The 12,131-nt window shown below is 43.0% G+C and overlaps 1 protein-coding gene across 4 annotated transcripts in view; it reads left to right on the top strand.

Moving 5' to 3' along the window:
* The window catches only part of SEC11A (SEC11 homolog A, signal peptidase complex subunit), an 82,112-nt gene that overhangs the window by 62,201 nt on the left and 7,780 nt on the right, over positions 1–12,131 (top strand). For 2 of the 4 annotated variants that reach the window (XM_051834268.2, XM_017337548.3), the window contains exons 3-4: positions 4,901–5,050; positions 10,848–10,967. In XM_051834268.2, coding sequence (XP_051690228.1) covers positions 4,901–5,050; positions 10,848–10,967 — 270 coding nt within the window. Of the gene's footprint in view, positions 1–4,900; positions 5,051–10,847; positions 10,968–11,453; positions 11,492–12,131 lie in introns of all 4 variants that reach the window. The other 2 variants (XM_008275309.4, XM_008275310.4) reach the window with 2 other exon arrangements.

Genomic DNA, 12,131 nt, shown 5'->3' with positions numbered 1-12,131 from the left:
ACAACAGCACCAGCCCCCAGTGCCATCTCTTAATGTGACAAATAGTACTGATTTTTTTTTTCTACATTCCTTCTCTGTCTTTGCATTCATACCTTTCAGTGGTTTTAGAATCTCATTTTGAAACTCCTTTTTTGAGAGTTACCACTTGCTGTTTTAATTGAAATTGTTCTGTCTTATTTTAGGCTTATTTTTGTAACCATCTCAAATTCTTTGTGGAGATAATAAAGTACAAAGATAGTATGAATTGAATCATTAATGTTATCTAGATCCAGATAGTAGTATATTATGTGTGTTTCTTAACTACTTTATTGAGGTGTCATTAACACAAAAAACTAATGTAGGCAACTTGATGAGTTTGGAGATGAATATACACCTGTGACACAATTGGTGCCTTCCAAAGTTTCCTCCCTCCCTCTTCATGTACTTAGTTTGGTGGTAACACTTAATATTTGTCTTAACAAGATGAATTTGATTCTTTCTGCCAGCATCGCGGCTCAATAGGCTAATCCTCCACCTAGTGGCGCCGGCACACTGGGTTCTAGTCCCGGTCGGGGCACCGGATTCTTTCCCAGTTGCCCCTCTTCCTTCGGATCAGCGCGGTGCGCCGGCCGCAGCGGGCCAGCCGTGGCGGCCATTGGAGGGTGGACCAATGGCAAAAAGGAAGACCTTTCTCTCTGTCTCTCTCTCTCACTGTCCACTCTGCCTGTAAAAAAAAAAAAAAAGAAAAAGAAAAAAAGAATTTGATTCTTTCATTGTCACATTCTGATGTACTTTGGGCAAGTGGTCAGAGGTATTGGGGCTCTAGTTTTATTTATTTATTTATTTATTTGACAGATAGAGTTAGACAGTGAGAGAGAGACAGAGAGAAAGGTTTTCCTTCCGTTGGTTCACTCCCCAAATGGCCGCAATGGTAGGCACTGCGCCAATCTGAAGCCAGGAGCCAGGTGCTTCTCCTGGTCTCCCATGCGGGTACAGGGGCCCAAGCACCTGGGCCATCCTCCACCTGCCCTCCCGGGCCACAGCAGAGTTGGACTGGAAGAGGAGCAACCAGGATTAGAACCCGGCGCCCATATGGGATGCCGGCGCCACAGGTGGAGGATTAACCAAGTGAGCCACGGCACCGGCCCCTCTAGTTCTTATTTATACCTGACCTATACTCTTACTTATGCTTGTATCTTAATTCTATTTGTTTTTGTTTGTCTGTTTAAAGATTGGTTTATTTTATTTGAAAGGCAGAACAACAGAGCAAGAAGGAAAGAAAGGTCAAGATCTTCCATCTACTGGTTCACTGCCCAAATGGCTACAATTACCAGGTCTGGGCCAGGCTGAAAGCAGGATTCAGTACCTCCATCTTGGTCTCCCAACTGGGTGGCAAGGGCCCAACTACTCGGGCTACCTTCTGCTGCCTTCCTAGCCACGTTAGCAGGAAGCTGAATTAGAAGCAGAGTAGCTGGGACTTAAACTGTTACTCATATATGGGATGCCAGCTTTACAAGTGGTAGCTTAACCCACTGCATTGCAACACCTGTCCCTTAATTCTATTTTTATTAACAAACACAGCTATAGTTCTAGAACCTAAAGAAATGTGTGGATTTTACTACTGGGAAAGCATTTGATGGTGTAATTTAACATTGCTTTAATACTACTGTGAGAATATAGACTTGGATCTCTATTTCTTTCATTGTCCAACTACAGCCTTGAGCAAGTCATTTATTTACTGAACCATAGTTTCCTCATCCATAAAATGAAAGCTAGACTAGGTGTCATCAGAGGACTGATGCAGTTCTAAGAGTGTGTGGCCCTGTGATCCCAGATGGTCTGGAATTTGGTGCAGAGCTTCGATTTGTGACACGTTCAAACACTAACAGGAGGAGAAGCCAATGATTGGCACTCTGCGTGGAAGGTGTAGAAGAGGGGCCTAGGGAGGCTGCTTTTGGAGATTGTTCTGGGATTATTTCAGATTTAGTTCCTACAGTAGAGATGTTTACGAATATCCGGCCTCTAAAGTGCGGCTTAGACCAGGGGACCTACTGAAAACACTGGTGGTGCTGAGAGTGTCCTGCCCTCTGTAGCTAGGAAATCTGTGCTATCGGTGGTACTTAAAAGAGGTGTTTGCCCTGAATTGTTTGGTGGCTAGGCGATTTATAGCCTGAGCTTCTCTGGTCGCCATGTGGAATAAAGAAAAGAGGCCAGGTTGTGTTAGAGGGGAATCTAGTCAGGATCAGAAGGAGCGGTCATTAGAGAAAGGCCCCTTAAGTGGTGGGGTGATTGGATAGGTTTTGCATGGACAGGGTTTTGTGTAACTCCAAGGAATACAGCTTTTACCTGGAACTGCATATGCCTCAGAGGATGCAGGCCAATTGAGAACCCACTTTTGGGACTTTCATATTATTTATTTTATTAACTGACACTTCAGGCAACATTCTGGTATTTTTTCCTTTATAAAACTGAAGTCGCCAGCGCCGTGGCTCACTAGGCTAATCCTCCGCCTCAGCATAATAACCATGCAATCCAACTCCTGTTCTGAAAACCTCTCTTGCCCATTTCTGTGGCTGCCTCCACCATCTGCTCAGTCGCCAGTGTTAAAAACCTAGGAGTCATCCTTGATTTCCCCTTCTGTCATCTCCAGTTGCCACCAAATTTGTTATTTTCCCTTTCTCTGTTCAGTCCCTTTATAGTGCTCTCCCTGCTATTCTATTTCAAGCCCTCACCTTTTCCTGCCTGGCCTGTTGTAGTGACCTTTAAAGAAATGCTTTTATTAAATAAAAAAGTTGGTAGGTTTTCATTATATGAAATGATGAAAACACACCCAGAAAACAAGATGAAACTGGGTCACCCGTACTACTAGATACAATCGCCATTAACATTTTAGTCTCTTGTCATGTATTTTTTTTACATAATTGAGTTAATATTTTATGTGTATCTTTTTTCTCTCCATATCATTTGTCTGTCTCTTTTCTATAACACTTTCAGTAGTTGCCAAGTGATCAGTTATAACCTGGCCAGCTGGTCTCCCAATCCACCCCCTCCTCTTTCTCAGTTTACCCGTGGATGCAGTGTGTGTCAGTGTTGTCTCTGTCCTCCATGTCTTCGGAAGCCATCTTCCATTAGTGCAGATGTGAGGATGGCGTTCTCTCCTTGAGATTCCAAGGCGGCCTGGAGGCACCTTGACACCACGAGAGCGGATTCTGCTGGACACTCTGGGTCCAGATCTCATCTTTATCGATTTATTGATATAAACTTCAGGCCTTTCTGAACTTTAGTCTCCTTGTCTCTTAGTTGGAGTAATAATAGTACCTCTATCATAGACTTGTTTTGAAGATTATTTGAAAAAATACTCAGAATAGCACTTTGCATATATCAGTACTCAGTAAAAATGAGTCATTCACCAAAGCAACTCAACTCTTATCTGTTTAATTTATGTACTTGTCAGGTAAGGTTTCATTTGAACAGAGAGTGTCACTGATTTGAAAAAATGAAAGTACAGGGCAGGCCCTGTGATGCAGCAGGTTAGGCTGCTGCTTAGGACACCTCTATTTCATATTGGAACACCAGCTCAAGTCCCCCCTGTTCTGCTTCCGATCCAGCTCTCTGCTGTGGCCTGGGAAAGCAGCAGAGGATGGCTCAAATCCTTGGGCCCCTGCACCCATGTGGGAGACTGGGAAGAAGCTTCTGGCTCCTGGCTTTGGATCGGCCCAGCTCTGGCTGTTGTGACCATTTGGGGAGTGAATCGGTGGATGGAAGACCTCTTTCTCTCCCCCCCCCCCCAAGTCTGTATTTCAAATAAATAAAATAAATCTTTTTAAAAAAAGGAAAAAAGAGATTCCTAATCACTGTAAATATGTTAGAATTTTCTTAAAACTGGTATAGAGTAAGTGAAAGGTAAGAAGACACTGTAAGGACTTTATCTCACTTATTACCATAAGACTAAATCTTTTTCTGGTTTCTGAAATTGTTAGGCAGAAATCTCTGCTTGAGTCCTTGGTTTTCTTTCTTGTTTCTCTTTTAAAAATAAATAAGCAGATTGATAACACAAGCATTATCTCTATGGCTGTCTGTTCTTTGACTTGGTGAGCTGTTTTTCCTTCTGAATGGATGGAACTCATAAGGTCATCTTGGTCTGTATCTTTATAAATGGCAGAAGATGATCCAGTTCTCATTTGAATATTTGAATATGTTTAGTGTGTTCAGATAAAGTGAGAATAAGGGCAGTGTTTTCTGAAAGTTCATTCTTTTATATTCTGTTTGTCATTTGAAATTTTAAAAGGTTAAGGAATTGGTAACACTGCCCTTTTCAAGATTTAAGCTTCTTGGGGCCAACGCTGTGGCATAGTGGTAAAGCTGTCACCTACAGTGCCAGTATTCCATATGGGCGCCGGTTCAAGTCCCAGCTGCCCCACTTCCAATCTAGTTCTCTGCTGTGGCCTGGGAAGCAGTAGAAAATGGCCCAAGTCCTTGCCCCTGCACCCGCATGGGAGACCCGGAAGAAGCTCCTGGTTCCTGGCTTTGGATCAGCACAGCTCCGGCCGTTATGCCTATCTGGGGAGTAAACCATCGGATGGAAGACTTCTCTGTCTCTCTCTCTTCTCTCCCTCTCTCTGCCTCTCTCTAATTCTGCCTTTCAAATAAATACAATAAATATTTTAAAAAAAGATTTAAGCTTTTATGAATAGTAATGCCTGAAATGGAACTAGTTACTGAAAGCTAATTAAAGAACCCTGTATTGTATATCATTAGTCTGGAGAAACCATATTTTGAGAATAATATGCATTATGTCAGTACAGTTGTTGAGGTGTCAGGTATACTCTAGGTGATACTTGCAGTTATTTTGTTGAATATCTAATTTTGAAAGTAAATGTAACCTCACATGTTCTTTATGCTGTTCTTCTCCCCCTCCCAGTGGCAGCATGGAGCCTGCATTTCATAGAGGAGATCTTCTGTTCCTAACAAATCGGGTTGAAGATCCCATACGAGTGGGAGAAATTGTTGTTTTTAGGATAGAAGGAAGAGAGATTCCTATAGTTCATCGAGTCTTGAAGATCCATGAAAAGTATGTGCAAATACATTTCTTCATGTCTATGTATTTTTGTTTTTGTATTTGCAGGATTTAATTTTGATCGCTTTGAGCGTGAGGAAGCCCTTGGCTCTTCTTCCAGTTCATTTATATGTGTGGTAAATATTTAGGAAGCTGTAAATATTTATTTATTAAGTCACTTATTTACTGAGGCTCTTCCCAGAGATTTTTCTTGGTTCTCTGTTACTTCCCAACCAGTTAGTAACCCTGACTATAACTGCAAAAACCACGACACGAAATGGATCTGAACTACGGTCTTCTGATGTTAAGGGAATGAAGGAGGCCTAGCCTTTCAAAAAACCTTTAAGGCAGTTTAACAGACATTTCAAAGGAGAACAAATTTAAGAACATTTTAAAATTTCAAAGGAAAATAAATGTTAGTTATCCTTTTAAATACAGAGTTTTGTGTTTTGGAATGGGAAAGGACGTGTATACAGTCTTTAGGATCTCCTTGGGGCAGATGTGGGTATGGCAGTGAGTGGAGTATTTCACCGCTCTGGGTCTCAGTTTCCTACTGGTAACATAAAGAGGCTCAGGAAGATCAATTAAAAGATCTCTGAGTCTGACTCTGATCCCTGTCCAGATACATATTCCACAACCTTCCCTTAGATTGTGTACTATTTCTAGTTAAGGAAAACTCCCAGGAGGGAAGGAAAGAAAGAAAGAAAATGAAAGGGAGATGCCCATGAGCCATGAGGACTCACAAAGAAGAAGAGAAATTCTCTGTGTCTGTGTGTTGAGGGGATGGGAGTCTTTTTTTAAAAAAAAAAAAAAAAAAGGCAGAGTTAGACAAAGAGAAAAGTCTTCCTTCCATTGGTTCACCCCCCAGATGGCTGGTATGGCCGGCGTGCTGCGCTGATCCGAAGACAGGAATCAGGTGCTTCCTCCTGGTCTCCCATGCGGGTGCAGGGCCCAAGCACCTGGGCCATCCTCCACTGCCTTCCCAGGCCACAGCAGAGAGCTGGACTGGAAGAGGAGCAACTGGGACTAGAACCCGGCACCCTTATGGCCCTTATGGGATGCCGGCACCACAGGCAGAGGATTAACCAAGTGAGCCACGGCACCAGCCCCTGGATTTAGGGTTCTTGAATATGAGGAAGCCCTAAATAAGTATTATCTATCCTCACTGCCCTGTATTTTGTCTTCTTCAGTTAAAGAAAAGGGAACTCTCAGCCATTGTTTTTTATTTAAATCCCTTAATCTTTCTAGTTGAGAAGAGTTCTTTCTTCATTGATGAAATAAAGATGTGATTTCTCTCTCTTTTTTTTTTAATCAGGATTTAGTATATATTTTGGAAGCTGATAATTTAGAATGACATTCTGGGTGGGGGGTGTTTAGCACAGAGGTTAAGATGCCACTTACTGAGTGTGTGGGTTTGAGTCCCAGCTCTGCTTCTGCTTCCAGCTTCCTTCTAATGTGCACTCTGGGAGACAGCAGATGGTGGCTCAAGTAGTCGGGTGCCTCCTACCCACAATGGAGATGCAGCTTGAGGGGAGACATAGCTTGTGTTCTGGCATCCTGGCTGAGCCTTGGCTAATGTAAGCATTTGGGGAGTGAACCAGTGGGTGGAAGAGCTCTCTCTTTCTCTCTCTGTCAGTCTGCCTCTGCCTCTGCCTTTCAAATAAATGAAAATTTTAAATGATACCTTGTCACTGAGTGGGAAGAAACTGTAAAGGTTTATTCAGCACAGGTAGTGTTTCCAGATTCCCATAGATCCATGCTATCATTCTTAGCATTGCTGTTGTGAGTAAAACAGAACCAATTTTCCCCTGAAATTACCAGCAGGAGTCAGATGAAGCCCAGGCCTTGCTTTGACTAGAGCAGAATTTCTCCACGTTTATCTAGGATCCTTTGAAATTGAGTGAGTTCTATAGACTTGACTTTGAAGCAGTTCCTTTTGTTTCAAGGCAGATTCATTGCAGATAATATGTTAATTACAGATTCCTTAAATTTTTAAATATGAGCCAAATGACAAAACTGCATGTATTTTAGTAAATTCAGCCCTTGGAGGTATTATAATTTGATGATGATGAACACTGGCACATGATCAAGTATGTGAAAGAAGAAATTCCACCCTTGGCGTGACCCAGACCATAGCTTAGCTTTTCCCCCAGCAGGCAGATATACAGCTAGTGAACTCTATACCCACTGGTCTTTGGGGTCTTCTTTTTTCTCATCGGTAAAGTGATTATTTCCTCATTCCTGGTGTCACAGTACTGTGATGGATGGATGACATTCTGAACACTCTGAGCTCTTTAGAAGTAGATAATATTAAATATTTGGTCCCTTGCTAGCAAGGGAGAACTGCTGTAATAATGTTCCTTGAGTATTTTGAACTTATGAGTTGTGAAGTGCTGGAATAGATCTGGTTGTCACCTTAGGATATTTGTTCCGCCATTAAGTTGTTGGGGATCTGTGCCTTTTTAAAAAGCTGGTGTTCTCTCCTGGTAGTACCCAGGAGGGGCGCGTGTGTGTGCTTTGCTGAAATCAGGTCTTTGGGAGCAGCCCGGATCATGTGTCACATCCGTTTCCTTGTGATTATCCCACTGTCTAGGTTTTTTTCTTCTTCTTCTAAGATTTATTTATTTATTTGAGAGGCAAAGTTAGAGACAGAGAAGGAGAGAGAGAGATCTTCCACCCACTTGTTCACTCCCCAAATGGCTGCAGTGGATGGGGCTGGACCAGGACGAAGCCAGAAACAGGAGTTTCTTCCAGGGCTCCCATGTGGGTGGAGGGCCCAAGTACTTGGGTCATCTTCCGTAGCTTTCCCAGGCACATTAGCAAGGAGCTGGATTGGAAGTGGATCAGCTGGGACTTGCACCGGCGCCCTTATGAGATGCCAGCACTGCAGGCCTTGGCTTAACCCGCTGCACCACATCGCTGGCCCAGGTCTTCCCTTCTTATCTCTGGTTTTACTTTTCTGCTCTTTGGGGTCAGTGTTGTTTTCCTGGAGGAACAGACTCTACCTGCGACCCCTGACTCCCCGCTGGAGCCAGCCTGCGCTAGCACCTGTCCTCTTTGACCTTCTAGGAGTTTTCAGATATTCTTTCACTTACTGGAGTGTCAGCCACAGGTTCCTTTTCTCCGTATATATTTGCATTTGTTCTAACTGGAATCTCATTTGTAATGTGACTGTTTGCACTTAACTGTCTTTGGTGTTTGCAGCACCTCTCGATTTAGTTTCATCTGCAGATTTAGTGTCTGGTGAGCCAGTTTCTGACCCAGAATCTAACTGGGTTTTAGAAGTCTGAAGGTAATTTTCTTCTTTCTAGTACAATGATTAACCCAAAATCATCTGAAGTAATTTTAAGCTTATCATTATTAACTATAAAATACACTTTTTGTTCAATTAAAAAATATTTTAAATTTATTTATTTGAGAGGCATAGAGCTTCTACGAACCATTGATTCACTCCCCAAGTGCCCACAACAGCCAGAGCTGGGGGAGGCCCATGCTGGGAGCCAGGAACTCAATCCAGGTTTACCATGGGGTGGCAGGAACCAGTAAGCTGGAGTCAGGAACCAATGAAGACAGACAAGCCAAGCACCTGAGTGTGTTAACCAGCTTCTTGACTGCCAGGCGAAACAACCACCCCTCAGTTAAATTTTAAAATCACTGAAAACGTCAAGGTTCTTTGGTAGACTTAAACTTTAAATTTTTTAAAGAAGATTTATATATTTATTTGAGAGTGCAAGTTACAGAGAATCAGTTCATTCACTCCCCAAATGGTTGCAAAGGCCAGGCCAAAGCCAGAGCTTCTTCCAGGTCTTCCATGTGGGTGCTAGGGCCCAAGTACTTTGGGCCATCTTCCAGTGCTTTCCCAGGTGTGTTTGCAGGGAGTTGGGTTGGAAGTAGAGCAGCTGGGACACAAATTGGTACCCAAATGGGATGCCAGTGTTTTCAGTGGCGGCTTAATCAAGTATACCACAACGCCGACCCTTAAACTACTAATTTTTTTGAGTAAGCAAGATGCTGTTCATATAAACTGTTGTATGTCTGAAGAATTGAAAGGTTTTTCCTTTTAAAACTAATCTTTTCCCATAATATACAAGTAACATTTATTTTTTTATTTATTTATTTTTTTTGATAGGCAGAGTGAACAGTGAGAGAAAGACAGAGAGAAAGGTCTTCCTTTTGCTGTTGCTTCACCCTCCAATGGCCGCCACGGCCGGCGCGCTGCGGCCGGCGCATGGCGCTGATCCGATGGCAGGAGCCAGGTACTTATACTGGTCTCCCATGGGGTGCAGGGCCCAAGGACTTCGGCCATCCTCCACTGCACTCCCTGGCCACAGCAGAGAGCTGGCCTGGAAGAGGGGCAACCGGGACAGAATCCGGCGCCCTGACCAGGACTAGAACCCGGTGTGCCGGCGCCGCAAGGCGGAGGATTAGCCTAGTGAGCCGCGGCGCCGGCTTACAAGTAACATTTATTACAGAAAAGTAAAGATACACTAAAGAAAACTAGAGATAGCCACTGTTTATTTATTTTTAATTTTTTTAAGATTATTTATTTGAAAGGTAGAGTTAGAGAGGTAAGAGAGAGAGGGACAGACAAAGCTGTGTGTCTTCCATCCGCTGGTTCACTCCCCAAATGGCTGCAATGACCAGGTTTGGGCCAGGCTGAAGCCGCAAGCCAGGACCACTGTCCTGGTCTCCCATGTGGGCGGCAGGGTACTTGGACCATATTCGGCTGCCTTCCCAGGTGCACTGGCAAGGAGCTGGATTGGAAATGGAGCAGCCAGGACTGGAACTGGTGCTGCAGGATGGATAGCAGTGTCGCAAGCTGTGGCTTAACCCACTGCGCCACAACAGCGCTGGCCATTTTTTATACCTTCATCTGTGTTATTTTAGACCTTGTTTAGTGCCTTTTTTTCCTCTCCTTTTCTTCTTCTAATGTGAAGAGTTTCCAACACGCATACGAGAGTGTAATGACGCCCTGGTACCTGCTGTCCAGTCCTAGTCGCAATCAGAACGTGGCCAGCTCTCAACTCTGCACTTCCCGCTCTTCCCGTCTGTTATTTTGAATCAAATCCTGGATATCATATCATGTCATCTGTAAAGGTTTCAATAACTCTTTCTAAAACATGATCACTGGGCTTTTATAAAACATAATGAAAATTAGCATGGTTATACTAAAAAGAATTCCTTTGTCTGATTAAGATTCTGGTTTCTTGTTCAAATTCTTACTGTATCTTAAGTTTTTAAAAAATGCTTTATCTGAATTTGGATTCAGTTAACGTCCTTGGCCTGAAGTTGGTTGATAGGCTTTGTGGTCTCTTATGTAGTCTGTGGGTTCCCTTGCTAACGTTCTTTGTGTCTTGCCCTCGTAGGTGAAGAAGCAGGGTTGTTTTGTGGTTTCTCATAGTCTGCGTTTTGCCCATCACCTCCTGTGGGGGAGTCTGATGTGTTCTGTGTTCCTTGTATTTTCAAAAAATGGGTAGCTTATGTATATTTTACCGCAAAAATGAGATTATATTGTTTATACTTTTTATAATTTTTTTACCTAATAAATTTGTATGCCTTCCTAGAGTCATTAAATATTCTTCTACAACATTGTTCTTAATGCTTGCAATGTATGTTGGATTTTTAGATGTTTTTAGTCCTTATGATAACAACACTGCTACAAACATTCTTTTAGCTAAATAATTATTTTGATACTAGGAATGGTGATGAAATACCACAGTGCCACAGGAGTTTTTGGTTAACAAGAATAAATCTTGTGCTTTCAGATGCCATCAAGCTGTTGGATGACTTGGGTTTCTCTTTCTCTTTTAAGGCAAAATGGGCATATTAAGTTTTTGACCAAAGGAGATAATAATGCAGTTGATGACCGAGGCCTCTACAAACAAGGACAACATTGGCTAGAGAAAAAAGACGTGGTGGGCAGAGCCCGGGGGTAAGTGTGGGGGGAGGGGGCACAGAGCTTTTTCATGTCTTCTGAAATGTGGCGCTCACAGTGGTGCTGTTGGATCCCACGCCATGGAACCCATCCGATGACCTTGGTGTCCTTTTTGGAAAGTGTGCTTCTTAAACTGCATCTTTCACCTGAGGCATGTTGCTACAGAGAGAGGCACGGGTGCAGTCCAGGAACAGAGCATTGCTGGTGACGGTGAATGGATGTAAGCATTTAAAAATCCGTTTGTTTATGCAGCTCACTGAAGAAATGGTATTGGCACTTGCATGTGCTCTGATGTCGCGGCTGGGCTGGGCACTGGGTTGCAGACCAGTGTTAATCCTGCTGCATGAAACACGTTTCTTAAGAATGTACTGAATCAGCGATTTAAAGTGTTCAGCTGAGTTAATTATTTTGTATTAGTTTATCCCATACTGTTTTATTTCTAGTCTTGAAATTTAAAAATTATATAAAGCCTGTTTATTTCAGATTTTATCAGGAGAACAGATCAGTGGAGGACAGGACTTGTAAGTTCCTGGTGTAAGGAAGTATGGAATTGTTACTACCTCGATATTATTAATAGTATTAACAATAACTTACCTTTATTAGGGCTACTATGTACCAGACACTCATTCTAAGTGTTTTACAACTATTACCTATTTTAACCTCAGAACAATTCTAACATTCCCATTCTACAGATGAGGAAACACAAACAGAGAAGCTCATTTAGCTGGGATCACAGTGACGGTGGTGGTGGGCTGACTCCAGCACCTGCCTCCAGTTGTGCACACAGCATTTCTGAAAGGGGCGGTTTCTGGCTCTCGCTTTAAGATGCCCAGGGCATTCTTGCCAATATCAGAACCTCGGCTGCTTCTGACCAAGGCTGGACACAGGCCTGCATGCTGAGAACCCTGTTCCTGCAAAGAAGGAAGTCACGTTTCTGAGTGAAAGTTGTCCCAGTTTCGGCACCAGAGGTGTTCAGTTTGGGGCCACAGAGATTGGTTTAGAAGAAGCACCACTGTGTTTTGTCCCTGCAGAGTTGTTTTTTGTGCGTGCCCTCTCTTCAGGGGAACTTCTTTCCTATGATAGAGCTAAAAATACCGTTTGCGTCCAAATCAGGTTATCAGTGCTTCTGAGACATAATAGTACCCTTCTCCCCAGGTTCCC

This window comes from Oryctolagus cuniculus, chromosome 12 (assembly GCF_964237555.1).
Source record: "Oryctolagus cuniculus chromosome 12, mOryCun1.1, whole genome shotgun sequence".
Lineage (NCBI taxonomy): Eukaryota > Metazoa > Chordata > Mammalia > Lagomorpha > Leporidae > Oryctolagus > Oryctolagus cuniculus.
Note: the sequence above shows the minus strand (reverse complement) of the source record. Positions and strands in the feature narration are given on the sequence as shown.